Below are 21919 nucleotides of genomic sequence, written 5' to 3'. Positions count from 1 at the left end.
TGTTTGCGCAGCCCTGATTGATTAAGACGTGCAGTTTGTATACAGGTGCACCGGCTGAACTTTCATAGCTGAGACACTCGATCAGCTTTTTCACACGAGGGATCATTGTTTTTGCCCATCTGCAGAGTTTCGGTCCCGTCAGGCCAGTTAATGAGTAAACCCCTCCCCCTCCCATCATGAGGCTGATAAGGCCCGACACTTCTGATAGGCTCCACAGGCCGTGTCGTAAAGCCACGACTCAAACGGCCTCCGTGAGGTCAAGATGTGACGATGATGGATGGGAGTTGGCCACTCTGGGCACGTTTCAGTCAGAACAAGCTTAAGACAGATAATGATCATAATGCCTCGTCGTTAGGGAACACACTAAAAGATCATCGTAAATTTAACGGGGTCAATAAATGTCAGTGATAAAAGTTAAAAAATTAAAGACTTTGCCCAACACTATATGTTATTTAAGCAAACAAATAGCAGTTGTAAACATGCCACATTGAAGCTCACTATTAATACAAATGATTGGGTTTTGTGTCAATAGGGTCTCTCTCTACACTTCATGTTGCGATTACACTCCAGACATCACAATTGACGTGCTGGCACAGGAAGTGCAGGGTTTTCTTTGGTGTACGGAATACATGCATTACTAAAAATATTTTTTTTTGTTACTTAGAATAATTGCATTGATTCCTACAAACTGCATGTAGGGGGACCGCTGGCTTGCGCGTGTCCGAGCCCCGTTGCCTTCACGGATCCACTCCAGAGTCGAAGAATGCTATTTTAGCATAAATTCTTTATTCCACAGTTTTGTTTAACGGTTCACACAGGTTGGCTAAAACAGGACAGGACAAGGTAAGAAACCGTGTGTCTCCACTGCTTCCTCGCTCGTGGCTCAAATATCCATGCACCTGCATGCAAGGCTGCCGGCTCTCTTAAAGCCACAGTGCTGCCAGCGTTGAACTTAAATGGTCTATTGCAGCCTAAATAATGAACAAATAACCATATTCAACTGAAAGCAATCTGAAAAAAGGGCTGTTACTTCAATATGTAAATTTCAGTTCCAAGCACAAAATATTTTTTATATTATATATATTATTATTTTATATTATATTATATAATATTTTTTATTTGAATAACAATGAAAAAATTTGAAAATACATATTTACACATACATATATATATATATATATATATATATATATATATATATATATATATATATATATATATATATATATATATATATACACATATACACATAAATGTATATGTATAAATGATTCTTTAGTAACTTAGTATAATATGTGTGTGTGTGTGCGAGTGTGTGTCTGCGCGCGCGTGTGTGCTTGCCACACGGTTCCTTCAGACAAACTACAATGCAAGTCTGTAATTTCAAAATGAGTTTATTTACTTAACAATCGGCAAAAGAGAATCCTTAGATGTAGCTGATGTTGGTCAAGATAGCCAACGCATGAAACTGTTAAACAAAGGCACTTTGTGTCAAAAGTAACACAAGTGCAATGTTTTAAAGTTAATAACAAAAAAAAAATCCACGCAAAGGGTTTACAGGAGTATAACTAGAATTACATTAACCTTGGCCACTCTTGGCCCTGATTATTTACACAATGAATAAGACTCGCATGCTATGTTGTGTAGAGATATAAGCAGGTAAAGTCATGAGTTAAGTGAATGGCAACTCTGCTGAAATATGAAAACTGGCATTATTTAACGCCTTTATTATTATGCATCTGTAAATAAGTTTAACACAGTAACATCCCTTCGGCTCTCTCCAAAAACGTCTTTATCCAAGTGCCAGTGTGTCAGTCACTGCAAAACAAAACAAACAAGAAGGTGGTCCTTTACCCAGACTAGGATTTACTGGCTCCCTTGGACACAGCCAACCCGATGAGGCCGGCTACTGCCGCCACGCTCAGGCTGAGTCCCCCAACGATGGCCATGCCGACCAGGCCGTCTGGGAAAGGACAGGTGAGAGTCAGCAAACATTCTGTGATCGTTCGCTCTCGCGGCAGACTCGTGCATCAGCCAGATGGGTTCTTACCTTTCTTCAAGGCCTTGTCTATGAGTTGCTCCAGCTCCAGAGCCTGCTTGTTCCCTGGCTCATTTTTCAAAAGGGTTCGGATGTACTTGAGGGCTCTCTCATAGTCCTTGGAAGGAAACAGGAGTTAGAATGTAAAAAAAAAAAAAAGGGGGCGGCTGTCCAATTGATGTAACTTTTGAAGTGCTCCGTTAGGGAATACAATCTTACTTTAAGTCTGTAGTTGGCCACTGCAAGGTAGAACAGGAAGTCCCGGGAATCATCTTTGGATGCTCGCTGTACAAGTTCTATGAAAGGAAAGGCATGACATAATTTGATGATTCAATGATTTCGTAGCCCGCACATGGAAAATACAACCGTGTGATAAAGCCATGTATCTTATCAATGTCCATGTGCTGTAGATATTACTAAATGTGAAATGCCACACCCACCCACAAACCCACGCGTGAACAATCCTGCTTGTTAGTTACCATCTAATGGCTTTCACACAGAGGGAGGGAAAATGAATACTGAGGATATCAGCTTAGTCACGGCCTGTCCTCACTTTTTGGACAAGAATTTTATAACTAGAATTCCTCTTTTAACTACTTCCAACTTATAAGCTGATCTTACCTTCCAGGAGGACGCTCCCCTTCCTGATATCCTGAGAGTATTTGCTCCTGATCAGACACCAGGCATATTCGAACTTGGTCTCTTTGGACACGGCACCTTTCGCCAGCTCGCTGTTGTATTTCTTCTCAAATTTCTGTCAAAACCGAGTGAACATAAACCACCATCAACTCACCAACTCGGACTTGAAGGCGAGCAAAGTCACACAATTACGAAATCCGTCCAGGAAGACGGTGAGGAAGCTGAGTTGGTCAACACTTCTATATCGTTTTAATAAATGAAGCACTAATTTGTCAACTGACGTGGTTTGTATCGTCCACGACAGATAAAATAAATCAAATACAACCTAAATACATAAGTGTGTACAAGGAGAGTGACTGTGCGCAGTCATTCCGCGGAGTCCAGTTGTTGATCATCAATGTCGTCATTAGAATTTCCGCGGTGATGTGACGCCACCAAATATCCTCGGACACGGCGTTTATTCGCCAAATACGAGCATATGACAGACTAAATACACTCATAACAACATATAGGTGCCTCACGTATATGTCAATGTAAATATCTGGGAGACAGAAGAACATAAACGGACAAAATCTTACTAGTAAATCTTCGGGGGAGACCACATCGCTCACTACAGCCTCCATGTTTCCGGAAACTGGCTGCTGTCCCCGCCCACTTTGTCACGTGCCATGGACCTTTGTGACGATGTTGTCGGAATGAACCGCTTGACGGCACCGTTCCACTCACAAAGCCAAAGCCAGCAGGCGCTTTTATGTTTTGCCCATTGTCTCTCTCTCTCTCTCTCTCTTTTTCCCCATAAAGAGATAATGACCACAGACGTCTCAAAGATAAATAATAGCAATCAAATCAAATGAATCAAATAATGGAGCGATGAGACTAATTGGATTTTTACACATCTACAGTCATCTCAGCCTTAACTTTTTCAATATATGATGCGTTGCTCCTTTGTTTTCCCTCTGAAAAATTATTTTGTTTTCTTAAAATCAATCTAATGTTTTTCATTTCACTAAAATGCCTTGCCTTGCATAGTTTAATAACATAACAAAAATGTAATATTACAGAATTAGATATGTAAATATAGGAAAATTGGGTAAATAACAGTCAGTTTAATTTAAGGTCATTTCTTGCAAGAACATACAAAGAAAACAAGTTAGTATTAAAATCATTTTTTAATTATGAAAATACAGCAGGGTGACAACACTGTTGCCTCACAGCAAGAGGGTTGTGGGTTCGATGCCAGCCTGGGTCCTTTCTAGGTGGAGTTTTCCTGTTCTCCCAGGCACTAGTGTGGTTGCTCTATGTACTCTGACTTTCTCCCACAGTTCAAAAACATGTGTGTGAGGTGAAGTGGGAACTCTCAATTGGCTGTAGGTGTGTGTGTGTGTGTGTGTGTGTGTGTGTGTGTGTATCAGCGAATGGTTGTTTGTCTTTCTGTGTGGCGCTGCGATAAACCGGTGACCTGCCTTTGCCCAACGACGCCGGAATTGAAAATGGATGTATAAATGAAAAATAAAGTACACGATCAATTACGTGATAACAGACAACCTGGTTAACAAAATCCTGATAATAATCAGAACAAACAAGAAATAAAACACATGCTGTACCTCCTCTTAGTAGTTAGGAATAATAAAAAACAAAACAGACTAAACTTTATTGTTGACCTAATTTGTGGTCCTCTGAGAACAAAAGTGGTAGTTAGTGATGTAGTTTAAAGGCACTAGAATCATAAAATGACACGTCTGAGGATGTCGAGCATCATCAGTTCTTGCCCAGGTGAGAAGGTGAGAAGGCCAGAGGCAGGAGTTGGCTGAGGCTCGTCTCTTTGTAAGATCCATCTGGCTTGGTCAAGTACACAATCCAGTCTGACCCAAACTAGTGAAACAGAGAGAGAGAGAGAGTGAGAGAGAGAGAGAGAGAGAGAGAGAGAGAGAGAGAGAGAGAGAGAGATGCACAGACACAAGAGAAATACATAAGAATTTGAGCAACATCTCTTCATTTAGAAGTTCAATATGAAATATGCTATTCTTATAATCTTGAGGTTATCTCAGATTATAAGAAAAAATATGTCCAGTAAAACTATTACCTCATACACATTGCATTCTATTAATGCAACTTGGCTTCAGAGTTAGCTGATGATATTATATCGTGGGTATTCAAAAAACAACATTAAGAGTATTTGGCCTTATCCTCCTATCAGAACCACAAGGCACCTCAAGTCATTTGTACTTTAGGCTATAACAGATTAAAAAATAAAAATCAAAAACATGAGAGCAATGCACTCAAAATATAGACCAGATATTCACATTGCCCTGGAGCAATGAAACGCCAGTCTCATATAACCATAAATAATATTTGAGAGAAAAACAGTAATAAACATGTCTTGGCCGTTAAAAGCAAAGATAAAGTAACCCAGTTTCTGGCGCCACCCTGTTTCTGTTCTGTCTATGTTGCCACAAATATGAGTAAAAGGTGGTAAACTCAGAAACAGTGCATATTTATGATGTTGAGCTTATGTCTATTCACAATGGGTGAATTATAAAGGAAGAAACTATCAGCAAAAAAAAACAATTCTCTCAGCTATTAGTGGATGATCATCAGAAAGAGAGATATTGCCGTTAACTGGATAAAATGCCCTGAATTTGTATTGTTAATGATAATGAGGACACCCACTGAACTACTTTTGCTATACAGTACAGCCACTTACATTACAAGGAAGCTTTAACATTTTACTGTAGTTATTATAATCAATGTTTAACGGGTATAGGTCCTGCTGTACCCTCACCCTCAATCGATTACAACATTCACAGAAAGCCTTCCTGGTTTAATCATTAATTCCAAAAGCTGTTTTGTTCATCATCATTTTGTTTTTCGTGACATACTCCACCATTTAATTCAAATTTCCGAGGATTGAATTTTGGTTTTGCTTGGTAGACAACTCACCTCCATGAGGACCTGTCGACAGGCACCACATGGCCCGACAAAACGGTCTTTGATGTCACTGTGTGAGATGGAGAGCACAGAGTTTTTAAACAACAAGAAGTACAACTGTGGATGCAACATGTTGTGATCATTGTTAATCACCAGGTCACAGCGATGGCAGTGAAGTGCCGGTGTCCCTCTGCCACCGCCCTCTGGATGGCCGTCCGCTCAGCACACACTGTCAGGCCGTAGGAGGCGTTCTCAACATTACAACCTAGCAAAACAAACATACACACTCACACTCAAACTCACACTTACAGTGCACTTGCATGTTTTTTCCCCCCCGAGTGTATCAGCAAAACAGAAACTAAGTAATTGAATTGTAATTGAATGCATTATCTAATTGGATTTGTAATTTGTATAGCTTTTAATGTGGAGTGCTTTGAACAAACAAATAAAAAAGGTTACACCAGTGGTGTAGTCTACATGACACGTAGCTATACGCCATAGAACCCGTAGAAAAGGTTCCGAATTACCGTACAACCACAGAAAATGCGCAAAGATACAGAGCAGTATGTCTTTGTTTTTATACACGTTCACTTTGCACTAGAATAAACTAGACTACACTACTGGGTTACACATGTTTTAGAAATGTACCTAACTTCTAACTAATACCACAACCAAGCATAATCCTGCATGGTGAAGTGCATTTTATTTAATTATTTAAAGAGTAGTAATTATTCTCTTATTTGCTCTCGACATCAAATGGAAATAGAATTGGTTGGCAGGTGCAGCTTAAAGGCTCGCTGAAGGTGGAACATAGATACAGTAGATAGATAGATAGATAGATAGATTTTCTTGATTACAAATTGGGAAATTACACTGTTGCAGCACTAAAAAAAAAAAAAAAAAACAGTACAAAAATAAATTATACAGTCGTTACAAAGACACTCAAATCAATCTATGTGCAACAAACAACCAAAGCAGATGTGCAAAAGGCAGTCAAATTAAACACTTCTTAAAATAGTACTTTCAGTTTTTGCATATCTTTCTGCCAATCACACCGCAATTTCCCCTCAAATACACCAAAGAAATCTACTAACTTTCTAAGAAATTACATTGCCAAAGGTGGTCGGGGGTGAGGCAGTCTGTGAGTCACCTGTGATGATGGCGCCATCTGCTGACAGCACTGCAGCACCGACAGGGAAGCGGCTGTAGGGGCAGTATGCCATGTCGCGGGCCCGCAGACACTCGGCAACGAGCTCTTGCACCTGATCTGCAGAGAAACACACACCAGAGAAGATTCACTCCCACCGCACCTCGTTCACCTGCTGGCCAATCACCGACCGAGTGACGCCTCGGGGTCGGAAAGGAGCAAACAGCGGGACCCCGGTGGGACTCGCCTGTCATCGCAGCTTGAAATTTGTCCACAGTAGCTTCTGGTGGGGCTGTTGAGGAGGTTCCTCCGCTCCGGGGCTCTGGAGCTCGGACCGTGGAGCAGTGGAGCAGTGGGGCCGAGTTGAGCTGCAGGTTTGCAGCGTGGAAGCAGCTCGACTCTGTGTTTACATTCACGCTATTGGCTGCCGGGACGAGCGGAGGGTCCCACTGCTCTACTCCAACGCGGGGGAGCGGGGGGGCACAGTTCAAAGGTCTCGCGAGAAGCATAGGGGCAGTGATGGATGGTGATGAGCCTGGAGTTTATCAGAACTGTTGGCACGTTACAGATGTAACAATGGAAGCATGTTTTATACAGCATCCAACACAGAATAACTCCAACTACACTTATTTACTTATTTGATCAATTTTATTTTCAACATTTTCACCCGACAGAAAACAAATAAAAATGCACAACACGTTAGAATGTAACTAACTACTATTAGTATTATACTAGTGTAAAAGTTTTCACACATCTCGGAGGACAAAACCATAACTCCTGCATGCCATCATAATGAAGTTGCTACTTAGCCACTTAGACAAATGAGACAGAATTATATAAACTGTATATATATATATATAATTTTTTTTTTAAACATTACTTTGATTAAAAAAAAAAAAAAAAAAAAAAAAAAGAAAGGGATTAAAACCATAAACAATTCCAGGACAACAATATGAAAACCTGATTACAAAATCTACACACAAAAAACACTGGATAGCCAGCTAATGTGCTTAGCAAATGTACACAGAATATTGCATTAATGTGCATACAGACAATGATGCATATGCTCAAGACACCTTTCCATGTCTCATACATTCATTTGAAAGGCTGTGGCTGCAGGCGCAGGATTCATCCAAACATAACACAGCCGTACCTTTAAGGTACAGGTCACAAAGTAAAAAATACCCCACGTCTCGAAGGCGGCGTTCCAGAAAGCAAACATGTACAGGTTCTTATTGCAGTAGCGACCACTCACTGCTGCTGGGGCATAGTTGGGCTGGTAGACTGAGAAGACCCACACATCACCTGCAGGTGCACGAAAGAAAAACATGTGTCACTGTGTGCAGAATGTGTCATCTCTTTGAAAGCAAAATCACTCACATAATTTTTTTTGTCAGCAGCAGGAGTTCTTTATTTTGAGGATTTTTTGATTCATTTTTTTAAGTTTCATTTTCATAACATTTTTTTCTCAGGCCTGAATTTACTTGGTTGCCTTTAACATTTTAGGGGGTTTTAGAAACCATTTTGTGATTAGTGCGTGAAAAGCTGTTATTCTATTTCATCTATTTATTTACTTACTTATGTGTGTGTGTGTGTGTGTGTGTGTGTGTGTGTGTGTGTGTGTGTGTGTGGTGGGGGGCGGGGGAGCATCGAAATATTAGGATTAATTAATGACCACTTAGGGCAGTGAGTAGCGATGGTGGTTTAAATATACTAGTAGTGTTATTGGCATTGGATATTAGTGGCACGAGATGATGATGTTGTCGAAAATTGTCACATTTTGCACAGTGCCGTGTATTCCATTTTTCATTTGTAAAATGTTAGTTGTAACCCTGCTATGGTGACCCATCTCACATCAGAGCGAGAGAAGACTTAACAGCAGACAAAAGGGTTGTTGTACGTTGTACTTAGTTTCTTCAAAGTCGAATAACTTTGCAGTATCTTTTTTTGAGAAGGTTTCCATACCAGCCAGCAGCCACGTGATGCCCACCAGGGATAAGAGACACTTGAGGCAGGACTTGAAGCAGCTGGGAGGCTGCGGCGGGTGACGTGATCTTCTCCCAAAGGCCGTTGTAAAAAGCGGGTGCGTCAGAAGGCTTATCAGAACCAGACCCAGCAGGTAGTTGGGAATGTTGGGCTGTTGAGGACAGTCCTTGAAGTAGGAGACGCCTGGTGGTGAAAGGATGGTGGTTCAATGTTCAGGTGTCGCACGAGTGTAAATAAAAACCTCACAATAAAGGGAAAAAATACTGACCAAAGTATAATCTGGACACGTTGAGGACACAGTGCAGCACTGCACTAGCAACTAGACAGTGGGGGCGGGGGGTTCTATTTGAACAATGACGAAATGGCTCAGAAATAGAAAAAAAAAATCTATCAAATGTTAATTAAACTTTTTCCAGTAAAGAGGTTAAATGACACTAATTCAAATGAAATTACATTTTGAATTAAAATTTCCTTTACATCAAAAATGTAGATCGTGTTTGTTTCTTTAGCTCGTTAGTGCCATAGCACGATTATTGCTGCTCATAATTACAGATTTCCAATTCAAACATTGGTTTAACAAAATGATTCAAAAGCAAGGTCAAAAGTCATTTAACTTTGATTACACACCGCAAAAAGCACATTAAAAAAAATATATATAGAAAACTGTTATATTACCTGTTATCTTGGTTTTGAGTAGTGAACCTTGCACTTGAAATCTCCCAACTATGTTCACTGTTACAGTGACTGGGCATCCTGCAGATGAGGCAAAATACCACACAGGAAAAAACAAGAATTATTTTATTTTTGAAGTAGAAAACCAGGCAAAAGTGTGAAGTCAATCAGGTTCAAGAGTCAGAATTTTCTCCGTGGTTAGAAAACATTCTACCATTTCTCTGCATAACACACTAATTGGCAACTTCAAAAGCTTTTTACACTCAAACACTGAGGTCAAATATGCTGAAATGAGAGACATTTCCAAATGTGAGTTCCTTAAGGTATAATTTAACAAAAACACGCAGCCACTTACCAGCCATTGCTGCCTGAGAAGCCGCTTCTTCACAAGTGATTTCTTCACTGAGAGCCATTCACAAGAAACTAGTTTCACTTTGCACATATAAACACTAACATGTGGACAAACCTGTTCTAAATGTCTGGCACTTAATATATTTGTTTTGATACAAGTCAACGAAGTGAAAGCAAAAGGACTCAGTTGTGCTGTTTATGTCACAGTTTAGATGTTTCAGTTTAATGTTTATACTTTTATGCATGTACAAGCGTAATACAAGACATCGTTCAGATAAACTAGAAACAGTGTTCTAGAATCACCCTGAATGTATGTATATTTTACATTGTACCCTCGTAGGATGTATAACACTAGGTGATTTAGTGATGCTTCCCTATCAAGCAGCCAGACACACGTTATCCAAGCAACGTACTGAATAACTGCAAATAACCGTTGGGTTTAACTTGCATATCTAAAACTAATGATTCACAATTGATTTATTATAGGTTACAGACGGGGGAGTGTTCTTTTTTTTTATTGCCTTCAAATTCGTATTTATGTATTTGTTGATTCATTTAATTATTTAACTGTTATTTTATCGTTCAGAACTGACGTCAGTTTCTGTGAGAGCCGACGACAAAATGTGCTGCTGTGGGGGGCAATGACGTAGTCTTCCAATGTTGGGTCTTTTTGATTTTAAGATGACGTCACTATCGTCACCTTTCCCTTGGTGATAACATACAGGGTGTAGCTGCAATTCCAAATTAATCTCACAAACACGTCTTCATGCCAAGAAAGGTTCCTTACTGTCGTATTTTAAGTGATTTGACATCAACATTCACAGAAGGGAAAGGAAACATCACATTTATGTCTATTTATGTCTTGTTTATGTTCACTTGGTTTGTTTGTAAAGTGTATCACGATACTTGAAGTTGGAGTACATTTATCCAACACTGTATTATCACAATGTGAAACTGGTGTGACAATCTGATCACCACTATGAGATGTGGGTGTCTGTGGTGAACATATTATGTTTGACTGTTGGTCGGGCCTCCCTTTGTGTTGACATTAGGCCATTAATAGACTCTGTGCACTGATATCACAGCAGGCAGGTTTCAAAGGGCATCGCGCCTGCACCGAGATCCCACTGAACACACAGAAACTACACCTCCCCCACCTTCTGTTTTCATTTGTCGGCTTAGAAATATTGTTTTCGCTTTGTTCCACCTTTCAAACTCAGGGACTTGAACATTTTCCTTTTTTTCACTCATCAGAACCCCACGGAAAGGAAGCTGACTGCACAAGGCTGACTGTTGGTCTTTGTTCCTTCCCAGTTTGATTTTCTGCAGGTTGTATTTGTTGAGTTGGGTTGGGCCAGGCCAATGTTCCTCCTCCTCCTTCTCTTGTTCTGACCATTACTTCATCTCTACAATTAACAGGAAGGATACCTGGCTGAGAGTCGTAGCGCACAGGCTGCTGCGGAGGAGAGAGAGAAAAAAAAACGAGGCAAACACAGAGCGAAGAATAAAGAAAGAAGAAATGTGCTGCACTGGGAAGTGTTCTCGCCTGACGGGCCTCATCCTGTTGCCCACGGCCTTCATCAGCATCATCGCCAACCTGCTGCTCTTCTTCCCCAATGGGACAAAACTGGAGACTGATCAGATTACTTTGTATGTGTGGCTCATGGGGGGGCTCATCGGCGGAGGCCTGTTTGTGAGTAAAAGCCTCTCAAAGTACATCCTCAAAGCTGGTATTTTATGGTTTGTTAAAATACTTAATCGTGAACTTCTTAAAGTGTAATTTTTTCACTTTTCACTTATTACGCTTATTAAGCACAGTTTAACCATAAATGTTGTCATCATTAGTAAATATATATATAAGGAAATACATTATTTGGTCCAGATGTATTCATTTAACATCTAAATTTTCAATACTAATTTTTATTTAAAAACAATCATTCTATTATCTTAAGTTTTACCATGTGTAGACAATAGCAATCACAAGGCGTTGATATCATAATGATAAGCACTTCAGAAAAGTTTGAAAATGTATTTTATTTGTCTATTCTTGGTTCAAAATGAACAACTTAATTGATTTGATTAATTACTCAGATTTCTTTACATTGAGTAAATAAATAATAACAAAAAGTTTTTTTTTTCTTTTGACAACTTTTAATTTTGCAATGAAGTCGCTGCCATCTTTGTTTAATCTTGTCCATTAGATTTTAAGGTATTTGATTAATTTTTAACTTAAATCAAACACATGTTTGATTGTTTACACATGAGTAACTGTGTAAAGTTTGACTCGGACTGTAAATGGGTTGTAAATTACGTAATTAAGCAACACCTCATAAAAATAATAGGAAAACAATGGGCAGAAACAGTTGCAAATGTGTTTGCATGAGTGAAGCTTTGGCTTGGTTGTACGTTTGGAAAAACATACTCTTGATAAAAGGGGGAATTTGTTTACAGTAATTATATTCACCATAAAAAACAATATTTGTAAGCAGACGTGTGTGTATCCACATACATTATACAAAAAAACCCACGCAGACGCTGTGCGACTACTTAAAAACCTTCCCTGGCGTGGTTGTAAAATATATCACTTGCCAGGAAATGAAGTATGATGTGTGTTGTGTGTGTTGCAGATGCTGTGCCCGAGTTGCTCAGCTATCAGGGCCGGGGGCAAGGGTTGCTGCGGAACAGGCTGCTGCGGTAATCGCTGCAGGGTGAGTACATGTGAGGCTGACATTTGAATGATAGGGGATAGGGCAGATGATAAGGGGCAGTATAAAGTGGAGATGAGGATGTGAAAGTACAAGCGTGTTATCGATATATGGGCGCACTTTATTGTGGGGCTGATTTCATATTCTGTAGAGACTTAGAAGGAGTCATCAGCCACAGTTGCACCCATAAATAGACAGTGTGATAATACTACAATGATACAGTACGTGATATGTGACAATGTACTACTACCACAACAACTATACTACTACTAATAGTGTTGCCAACTTACATTCAGAAAAGTAAAGGAGGCCTCCCGCAGTGTTGGGGCAATGACCATCACAGCCAGTGTGGAAAATCATAAATTAAACACATAGTTTGAACTTCTTTGTTACCAATAGACAGACATTAGAAATCATTTTTAAATGGTATTGAAATCTTTCAATTGAACATATTTTTTTTTTTTTTTACAAAACAATCAATAAAGTGCGGGATGGATGGCTTTTTACAAAGGAGTTAAATAAATAAAGCTGCAAATAACAAGCGATCCTGATTCATAGTCAACTCTACGCAAACTACGCAGCCAGTACGCAGTTGTTGTGAATGGGTTTCGCAATGGTGTTCCCTGGAGCTACGTAGATTACGGTTTTCAACGCAAACTCTATGGAAACGAACGTGAGTTTGCATCCAAAATAAATTTCACGTTCCAGACAACTCAGAAATACGGGACCTACCCGATTCAAACCGGCACGCGCCATTTCATTGTCAATTACGGCACAATTGTGTATTTTAAGGGACAGTGGGCAACTCTAACTCCAAGAACTACACCTACCAATTCCTTTCAGATGCTCAACTCCGTGTTTTGCTCAGCTTTCGGAGTCGCTGGCTCCCTCTACTGCATATGCGTGGCATCAACAGCTCTGGCATCTGGGCCCAAGTGTTTAGTGAATGGACAGTGGGTGTACCCGTTTGAGCATAGGTAAGTGTTTGCTGCCACATTTACGTAACAAACCTGTTTCTATGAGACTTTGCTAATTAAGTCATGCACAGTGTTCACGTCGTGTTCATTAAATTATGGTAGACATGTCAGGTGTTATCCTTAAATCTCTTGTGTCTTAGCAAAAATCAAATGAATTCAGTTTCAATAAATGCGTGTGCAGTACCTTTTTTCCCCACACGATGTCAGGCAGGACCTGAGTTTGACGATGCTGTACCGATAACCTTGAGTATCATCCGCTGATGTTTTCGGCCCATGCTTGGAGCGATATTACTGATGGGAAAACACAAGTGGTGTACAAAAGAATACAATAAAACAAACAAACAAACAAAGGAACGAAAGCCAGAAGGCCAGTGGTAGATATGTGCAGTCATTTATAGTGTCTTGAAGGAGGGAACTGCAGTTTGTTGACACAGAACATGCGAAGATAATAACGGAGAACCTCAGGGTTGTGCTTCCTCAAGAAAAAAAAAAACAGTTTCTCCTTTCCTGCGTATCATTTTGTGCACCCGCCCCGTTTTACAATCTGTTCTATTCAGCAATATAAAGGGAACTGCTATTTATGAAAGTAGAGAATATCAGATATGTTTTGGTTTCCTGTTTTGTCTAGTTTCAGTTTAGGTTCATGTTTGGATTTTTTTTTTTTTTTTTTTCTGTATTGAACACATAGCAAAAAGGTTTGAATCTCTTTGTCACGGTTCTATGTTCAGCGGTTCGTGTAAAGACACAGTGTCCGTCACACCTAAATGAGAATTTGTCTTCAACTCGATGATGATGGTGACAATTATTTTGAGCCGACAAAACAAGCCTGCCCCAAAGCCAGGTTGCCAGTTGTAATGGAAACTTTTGCTCATCTAGCCCGTGACTCTGAGTGACTGGTTCCAGCGATCTATGGATGGGGGGGGGGGGGTTAAAAGAATATTCCCTCAAGTGTCAAATTGACCTTTTATGATCTCCTTTAAAGCGAATGTTAATTTCACTTCCCTCTCGACACTTGGCAAGTAATAATGACACACTTCTTCTTTCGGACCTTCCTCACACGTACTTGACCTGCTGTGATCTCCTGCAGCAACAACGGCAGCTACCTCACCAACCAGACTTTGTGGACCACATGTGACTCCCCGGAGAACATCGTGATGTGGCACATCGTCCTGTTCTCCATCCTGCTGGCCGTAGGGGCGCTGCAGATCGTGCTGTGCGCCATCCAGGTTATCAACGGCTGCCTGGGATGCATCTGTGGTGACTGCCGCGAAAGCAAAGACGTAAGGAGCAAGCAACCGTCAAACTGCAATCACACAGAACCATTTTTGAAATTGAGTGCACTGGTTACACTCACTGGTTGGAGCCGTCCAGCTGATTAGGTCTTTGAAAAAGATGCTAAATTTATGAAGAAGTGTTGCTTTGATTTTGTTTTTTGATTTTGCAGGTACAGAACAGAGAGTTTATTTAGTTGAAGTAGGAGTTTTGCCTTTTGGAGAGTTGATATAATTACTTTTCAATTAAGCAAATCCATATTTTTGGAGATGCTGCTAAGTTAGCTTGTTAGTTAGCTTGTGATGAATGAATAAATGAATAAATTAATGTTTTATTTTGGTAAGATTACAGTGTTCGAGAAAAAAGACGGAAAAAATGACAACATAGAATATAACATGTAAAAGGGAACAATTCAATGGGATTTTTAATTTACCTGCAATTTACTCTCATCTTATCTGCACGTCCCATTTGAGATGATTGGGAGGCAGGAGTTCAGGAGCTATCCCACAATAAGGCAGGGATTAAACATTTCTTGGTTTATCTTTCAGAAACTCTTGCCGTCCATATACAATAAATAACGTGAACATGTTTTAAAGCACACTGTGCAGGATTTAGCACCGGATCGTAAACACGTCGTTTGTGTTTACGCTTGCAGTAAGCAAGGACGGAAAGTCGAACATGTCGTCCGGTGGGCTGCTAAAGTCGAGTGTTTGAGACCTGTAAACTATAAACCGTCTTTCCCATCCTTCCCAAACATGGCAGAATGAAGCCGCTTCCTGTGGAACATGTACCGCGTAATGATTGATTCGTCCCATAATGGCTAGACCACGATGGCTGGTTGAAAGATGATTCCTAATTCTGTCCACATGGCTGCCTTGTCTTGAGACATCGCTGCTGACGTCCATTTGGATTTGTTTGAATAAGATAACAAAAACGCCCTGCGATGAGCTGGCGACTTGTCCAGGGTGTCACCCTGCCTTCGCCCTAAGGCCGCTGGGAGAGGCTCCAGCAGACCCCCGTGACTCTGATCTCAGGAAGAAGCGGGTATAGAAAATGAATGAATGAATGAAAGATAACAAAAACCTTTGATGAGTACAAAATCAGATTACCGCTTCTTTTTTATATATACATACATATATATATATATATATATATATATATATATGTATATATATATATATCCATCTCAATAAAGAGATAGATAGATATCCCTGAAGCCTTGAGAACGATTGTATTTTTTCCAAAGTACTCATTAACACATTGCTTGCATTGATTGACAGCTTTGTCAATCATCTTGGGTGTTTCCAAACATGTGACTTTGTGCCCTGCTGCAGGATGACGGTGGGCTGTAGAGGTGAGGAAGGTCGACCAGCTCCGACAAATCTTCAGAAGCAGCGAGAAGACATTCCACTAGAACCCGAGGCAAAATCTGACACATATTTATGTATATTGCATTTTACATAGTCTGTTTAGCCTTATTTTCCTGACTTTTTTGTTATTGTTGCTCAAAACTTCCCCTTTCATAAGAAAGAGTTAAAGTTATTTAAATGCAAAGGCCTATAGAAATATTATTGTAAACAATTATTTGTGTTCTTGTTTATTCTTTACATAACCCAAAATCTAAATTATTGATCACAAATTGTGATGATTTGAATGAATTGAGTGTGACCATGATTTGACGGAAATTGGCAAGATTGAAATTAAAGATTAAAGCACACTATTGTTTTTATTATTATTATTATTATTATTATTATCATGTTTTGAGAAACATGAACAAGAACTTTGATCAGATTGCTGTTTTGGACTCTCTCTGGCTCATCTCAAACTGTGCAGCCAGACAGCCGGATCTAACAGGATTACTGCCTGCCGAGACAGGATCAGGGGGTCACAACTGCCCTGGTGGCCACTTTGGTTACTGCAGCTGCGTCAACGGCGCACAATCTGTCCCAGCAGCCCTCGGGCAGGGTTAAGCTCATAATTGTTTGTTGTCGTGAAGCTGCTGCTTTCGTGGTAATTGTTACCTAACTTGAAAGTTAAAAGCTTCACGGTGGGTTAAATATAGACAGTCTCTTGGCCTGAGCTGAATCTTAGGAAGCAAAAACAGCCTGATTGAAAATGTCACCTTTTTATGGCTCTGTACCTTTCTAACCAACCGCCTCACTCCAGTTTCTGAAATGATTCCCGTGTTGGCATGCATGGACGGCCGGGAGGGGAAACTGCACCCGACTCTGATACCATCTCAACAACAACAGACTGACTAGTGCAGCGCTCTTACGTAACTTGCGGGAAAGAGCAGAAGTGAGAAGAATTTGGAATAAATGAACAGGAGGGACAAAAGGGGGGCAATGCTGAAAGGTGGGGGCACCGACGTGGCCACTTGTTATGCAAATCGTAGTCCAGTGGAAAAATCCAGGGAGGCAAAGGCAACCCCTTCCAATGTGGAGATGGACACTGGCGGGAGAAAAACAAGTAGGCTTAAAAGAAGTGCGAGAAGGAGAAGCGAGGGCAAAGAGGAAGACGTCACCGCAGCACAGACTTCTTTTATATGCACCTCAGACACTTGTTTAGAGCCTGTGGTGGGGCCCTCGTTCTGCAAATCTGGCCCCTCCTCTCTGCTTGATCTTATTCAGACCTCGCTGTCACAACAACAGAGGGAGCAGAAGGGGGGCATTAGCAGGGCGACATGAAGCAGAGCTAGCCAGTACCAACCAGAGCAGAGCTGGCCGCAAAACGCAAAACGCAAAAAAAAAAACTCGTACCCAAACCTAATATATCCACAGTGAGGCACCTGTGCAGCGCTGCCGCTGCTGCTGATGTTCGGGATAGCCTCAGCGTAATCACCCATGAATGCAAAACTGAGAGCAAGGATGAAAGTAGCAGTCAGAGATGAGTGATAATAAGCGGGCAGTGCCCACCACCCAATAATTATGTCAACCACCAATGACCGAAGCCAGGCCACAAACTAGACAGAGCTGCAGGTCTGGATTTACAACTGTCAGCAACACCTGACACACACACACCACCAACAAAAAATGATTGTTTTTTTTTTCTTTATTTATTATTTTAAATGTCATCCTTAGCTAACACGGCTTGACTGGCCACTGATGTTCTGCCAAATGAAAATTATAGCACCATCACACACGAAAAATTCCAAAAGGTAGCAATGAAGTGGAGCTCCTTTGGGCTCTCAATGATCACAATTTATGCCAGTAATGAGCGGAGACACTGACATTAGTTAGCTTTGCTGCTGGCACCATATCATCATATCCTTCCAGGTGATATTTTGCAGTCAGAGTAAAACCAGGACACAGTTTATGCATGGCCTGCGAAGCTAGATGAAGTGTTTGTTGTGGCAAGTCAGCAGGTTAAACCAATCAAACACAAGAGACAGGACGCTTGTTGACGCGACAGCATTAGCAGTGCTAAAAGCTCAATCTGGCTAAAGGTACAACTATTTTACTGTTTAACACAGAAACTGGACATACACTGCATTGTTGGCATGTGTGTGATTGATTTTCTTTTTGGTAGAAAAATTGATAATTGATTTTCACAACAGCCACTTTGGCAAGAGACACTTGAACATGTTAGCGCAGAGGTTAGAAGCTAATCAAGAGAACAGCAAGGCAGCAATGACAGGTACGAGGGCTGCCCTTGGGTCGCCTGAGTAAAAAGGCCATGACTCCTGCTGTCTGTGGGCTCACTGCAAAGACTCTAACAAAGGGGTCACCAACCTTTTTGGCACTCAGAGCTACTGAGTCATATGAAGGGCTACCAGTTTGCTACAGTCTCCTGAAATAACAAACTCTCTGAGTTATATATTATTATTAATGACACTCATCTATATGAGACACTTATCAAGTTAATGAGTTATTCATGTGCTCCTTGGTCCACGTTGATTCTAACAATAAATGGAACTGAACCTTTGTAGAGTAAAACAATGCCGCCTGTGTCTGTAGTGACTTTTTTGTGTCACTTTGGGTAACTGACCTTAAGGAAGGTCTGTTGGTAGGCTTAATCCACTCGTACATTGAATCAACTGGTCAACCCATAATAGTATTAGCAGATTTTGCAAGGCCTTGTCTCAACTCCTCACTAAATGTTGAAACAAAATTATGGTTACCAAAGAATGACTGGGTGACAAAAATAGTAGATAAGGGTAAATAAACATAAAATAAGAAAAGTAACACTACATGAGACATGTTAAACTTTGCATGTAAGTGTGTATGTGCACGACGGCCGTGTCTATTGTTGTTGTTATCATGATTAACTCAGACATTTCACAACAGACTATTGGATATGTACAAAATGTAACATATAAAAAGACATGGAAAACTAAGGCTGCTCTTTGACCTCAGGTTGTATATTCACTACACCTGCACCATCTCCACCTGCTTTGGATGGTGTGACTAGGAGCCCTGCTTATGAGTGAGCAGTTGAGGCTTAATGTGATTGCAGAGAACAGTAGATGTTTCATACACATGGTTAAAAAAAGCTTGAGAGGAGTGACTCACTGCCCAGGCTGCAGGGTGGGGGCTGCAGGGTGCGGGGTCTGGAACCAGCCATGGGCGAGCAGGGCCAGTCTGCCCCGGCTGCCCCCCCGCCCAGCTCCACACAAGCTCGCCAACATCAACAAGGAGCAACAAAATGTCGAGCGTAGGAATGTCTGGGTGTCTGACGGAGAGAAACAAGGGTCTGTGTAAACAGCAACACTCACGCTGATAAACATGCAGTGGCTTCATCTTAGGTCAGCTGTAAAGATGTAACCTACAAAACAGAGAATGATTCTGAAATGTCACGGGTGTGGCTCTTTACGACCATGACCTCATGTGCAACCTGCTTGCGAAACTCACTTTCCTGACGCAGTCTATGCTGTAATTCGGTGTGAGAGACATAGATAGGGTTAGAGAGTGATGAAAGAAGACAGTGCCACTTTAAAAGGAAATATCACATTTCCTAAGTATTGTTTGACAATAACAAAAAAAAAAATACAAAAATGATTGTGAATCTGAACACACATGCAGCTACTTGTTTCCGTGCAAGGTTCTGGCCTGATTGCGTTGTTCAGTGTAAGACATGTTGGGCAACCAAGTTGGACGCTTTCGTTGCACCTCATGAGTCACTCTGAACATTTTATATTCAGTGTTTTCTATTGTTGTTTTTTATTGACGTGCACGTTTCTGTCCTTAGCAATTATCCCTCAAAGTTCAATGGTGTAAACAGTATTAAAAAAAAGTCCCACAATTTAATGCTACACATTTTAAAATTTGAAATTTACAACAAGATCATTTTTACAAGATGATGATGTCTCTTGAATAGACACAATGATCCAAAAAAATGTTACAGTAGTGGAAAAAAGTTTTTGGACATGCCATGCATCTGTGAATTATTGCATTTAGAATCACTTTGGAGTCTCTTGATGAGATTTGTTTTTAGTAAAGGCAACAGTCACTGTACTAAAACAAATTGAAGGTTGGAAAACAAAGACTGGCGTTCACTTATTTCTTTATTTTTGGTAGCTTTGATCTACTTCACACCACAAACATCTCACTGGGCATTTCCTACACCTTGAGATCTAACTTACCTTCAAAAACTGCACTGTAATTGTGAGTATGTATGGTTGGGCTGGGTTGGTGCTTTAAGGTGATTTCATAAATCGTAAAACATATTTTGTCTTTGCGGGAACTTCAGAGATAGATTTACATCACGAATTGAAATCTTAAACGCTGGACAATAATTTTAAATGTGATGCATGAATAAAATCTTTCTTTGAAATGACAGAGGGGCTACTGAGGAATGATTTGATCCAACTACCTTTTCTCTCACACTCCTCTCACTCTCACACTCCGCAGAGGTTTGCAGGGGCCTGCCCGAGCTGTGTTGATGACACCCTGAACAAGACGAACACAGGAAGACAAACACTCTCATACTGACTCACACACATAAACAAACCTCCCGTCCATTTGGAGCTCCCAACTCGCCTCTCATGCATGTTTTTGGTTTGTGAGAGGAAGCCAGAGACCCTGGAGAGAACCCACACAGACACATAGAAAACATGCAAGCTTCACACAGAAATGCATCATAACTTTATACAAAGAAAAAAAATATACAGCAAAATAAGATGCACACGCAGCTTCAAAACAAGAAACTGCGCATTTGTTTATAATATAGCAAAGATGCATTTGATATTTTTTAGGGAGTTGGAGTCAATGGATTGCACGATATAGAAATAAATTTTAAAAAATCTAATTTGATTTAAATCTTAATTTAAGGTGGAATATGCTGGAAATATCAGGAGAGCCCCCTTTTTTAAAAGCAGTCATATCATCTGCTGTGAAATCCAACCTAGTAGGTCACATGACATGGAAGTATTAAAAAAACACAATGAGAAAAAAAAACCCACGACAATTAAGAGATGATGATGGATGGACTAAAAGGGTTTTAATGGCTGATGTTGGTGTATTTTTAGGTGTCCGACCTACTTTGACCCCCGCCCGGCTCTTGCTCTTCTCAGTGCATTTATTCCTGTCACAGGGTGCAGAGCCGCCCCCAAGTGTCACAAATCATGACAGGGGAAGTGGGGGGTCAGGTGATGCTGGGGGGTCAGGTGATGTCCGGGCTCAGAGGGTAGCGGTGGAGTTCCTCCTCCTGCGCTAGGTTAGCGAGGGCTAATTACATAGAGACGACTGGCAGAGCCACTTATCACCTTACAAGGAGAGGAACCAGCGTGTGTGTGAGTGCGCTGAGGTGACACAGCACAGGCAGGCACCACTCAACTCTGTGCAACACAGTTGACTCAGTGCCCCACTGGAACCTGCTGTGCCAAACAGAGGACAATGGCTGCTTTGAAATGTCTTTATGGGCGTTAATTATTAAAAATAAATAAATAAAAATAGAAGACAAACTTGCAGAACTCAAAATTGTTGAGAGAATATTCCTCATTCTCACCTATAAGACAGAGGTTGTTTGTTCACTAGCATGGATTTAAGAAATTCAATGCATGTTGGATGCTCTCTTTATAAAGCACATTTCTTTGCTCTGTGTTAAATGAAAATCAAACTTCAGCGGAAACTAACAGCCACTATTTTGAGACCAAAATGAACCTTAGGGAACACACACACACACACACACACACACACACACACACACACACACACACACACAGGGTTTTGCAGTAACAGCTTAACTGAGAAATGTCTGCATTTCT

At 40.6% G+C, this 21919-nt stretch overlaps 4 protein-coding genes across 7 annotated transcripts; 1 reads left to right on the top strand and 3 right to left on the bottom strand.

The window, feature by feature from the left end:
* Nucleotides 1-1380: 1380 nt before the first annotated feature.
* On the bottom strand, nt 1381-3387 carry fis1 (fission, mitochondrial 1). Its single transcript, XM_076028357.1, has 5 exons — nt 3256-3387; nt 2660-2792; nt 2258-2334; nt 2051-2156; nt 1381-1963 (listed from the first exon to the last, which is right to left on the bottom strand). Exons 1-5 carry the CDS (start codon nt 3298-3300, stop codon nt 1860-1862), a joined length of 465 nt encoding a protein of 154 aa, XP_075884472.1. The 5' UTR covers nt 3301-3387; the 3' UTR covers nt 1381-1859.
* Nucleotides 3388-4157: 770 nt separating this feature from the next.
* On the bottom strand, nt 4158-7227 carry LOC142889259 (cytidine deaminase). Its single transcript, XM_076027886.1, has 5 exons — nt 7000-7227; nt 6756-6872; nt 5759-5870; nt 5618-5675; nt 4158-4549 (listed from the first exon to the last, which is right to left on the bottom strand). Exons 1-5 carry the CDS (start codon nt 7004-7006, stop codon nt 4436-4438), a joined length of 408 nt encoding a protein of 135 aa, XP_075884001.1. The 5' UTR covers nt 7007-7227; the 3' UTR covers nt 4158-4435.
* A 167-nt stretch (nt 7228-7394) lies between these two features.
* LOC142889540 (transmembrane protein 272-like) lies at nt 7395-10803 on the bottom strand. Of its 4 annotated transcripts, none has more exons than XM_076028353.1 (5): nt 9766-10803; nt 9414-9491; nt 9007-9080; nt 8718-8921; nt 7395-8057 (listed from the first exon to the last, which is right to left on the bottom strand). In XM_076028353.1, the coding sequence occupies exons 2-5, from the start codon at nt 9488-9490 to the stop codon at nt 7840-7842; spliced, it is 573 nt and encodes a 190-aa protein (XP_075884468.1). In that variant the 5' UTR covers nt 9491; nt 9766-10803; the 3' UTR covers nt 7395-7839. The 4 variants fall into 4 exon arrangements, with proteins under 4 accessions (XP_075884468.1, XP_075884470.1, XP_075884467.1 ...); XM_076028355.1 differs by having other exon boundaries at nt 8653-8921; nt 9007-9057; XM_076028352.1 differs by having other exon boundaries at nt 9007-9057.
* Nucleotides 10804-10958: 155 nt separating this feature from the next.
* Nucleotides 10959-16402, top strand: tm4sf5 (transmembrane 4 L six family member 5). Its single transcript, XM_076028356.1, has 6 exons — nt 10959-11090; nt 11181-11454; nt 12389-12469; nt 13310-13443; nt 14531-14723; nt 16050-16402. The coding sequence occupies exons 2-6, from the start codon at nt 11281-11283 to the stop codon at nt 16065-16067; spliced, it is 600 nt and encodes a 199-aa protein (XP_075884471.1). The 5' UTR covers nt 10959-11090; nt 11181-11280; the 3' UTR covers nt 16068-16402.
* The last annotated feature ends 5517 nt before the right edge of the window (nt 16403-21919 follow it).

This window comes from Nelusetta ayraudi, unplaced genomic scaffold, assembly GCF_046127955.1.
Source record: "Nelusetta ayraudi isolate G7.1 ecotype Tasmania unplaced genomic scaffold, CSIRO-AGI_Nayr_v1 ptg000022l, whole genome shotgun sequence".
NCBI lineage: Eukaryota > Metazoa > Chordata > Actinopteri > Tetraodontiformes > Monacanthidae > Nelusetta > Nelusetta ayraudi.
The sequence above is the reverse complement of the archived record's forward strand: the minus strand, read 5'-3'. Positions and strand labels throughout refer to the sequence as shown.

Coding starts and splice junctions, on each gene's coding strand:
- fis1 (XM_076028357.1), bottom strand. CDS start 3,300: ATGGAGGCTGTAGTGAGCGATGTGGTCTCCCCCGAAGATTTACTA. Junction 2,793..3,255: donor TCTCCCCCGAAGATTTACTA/GTAAGATTTTGT, acceptor CGGTTTTGACAG/AAATTTGAGAAGAAATACAA. Junction 2,335..2,659: donor GGGGAGCGTCCTCCTGGAAG/GTAAGATCAGCT, acceptor TTCCTTTCATAG/AACTTGTACAGCGAGCATCC.
- LOC142889259 (XM_076027886.1), bottom strand. Junction 5,871..6,755: donor AGATGGCGCCATCATCACAG/GTGACTCACAGA, acceptor TTGTTTTGCTAG/GTTGTAATGTTGAGAACGCC. Junction 5,676..5,758: donor ACTGCCATCGCTGTGACCTG/GTGATTAACAAT, acceptor CATCTCACACAG/TGACATCAAAGACCGTTTTG.
- LOC142889540 (XM_076028352.1), bottom strand. CDS start 9,823: ATGGCTCTCAGTGAAGAAATCACTTGTGAAGAAGCGGCTTCTCAGGCA. Junction 9,492..9,765: donor TTCTCAGGCAGCAATGGCTG/GTAAGTGGCTGC, acceptor CCTCATCTGCAG/GATGCCCAGTCACTGTAACA. Junction 8,058..8,717: donor CATCACGTGGCTGCTGGCTG/GTATGGAAACCT, acceptor GTGCACCTGCAG/GTGATGTGTGGGTCTTCTCA.
- tm4sf5 (XM_076028356.1), top strand. CDS start 11,281: ATGTGCTGCACTGGGAAGTGTTCTCGCCTGACGGGCCTCATCCTGTTG. Junction 11,455..12,388: donor TCATCGGCGGAGGCCTGTTT/GTGAGTAAAAGC, acceptor TGTGTGTTGCAG/ATGCTGTGCCCGAGTTGCTC. Junction 12,470..13,309: donor GCTGCGGTAATCGCTGCAGG/GTGAGTACATGT, acceptor AATTCCTTTCAG/ATGCTCAACTCCGTGTTTTG.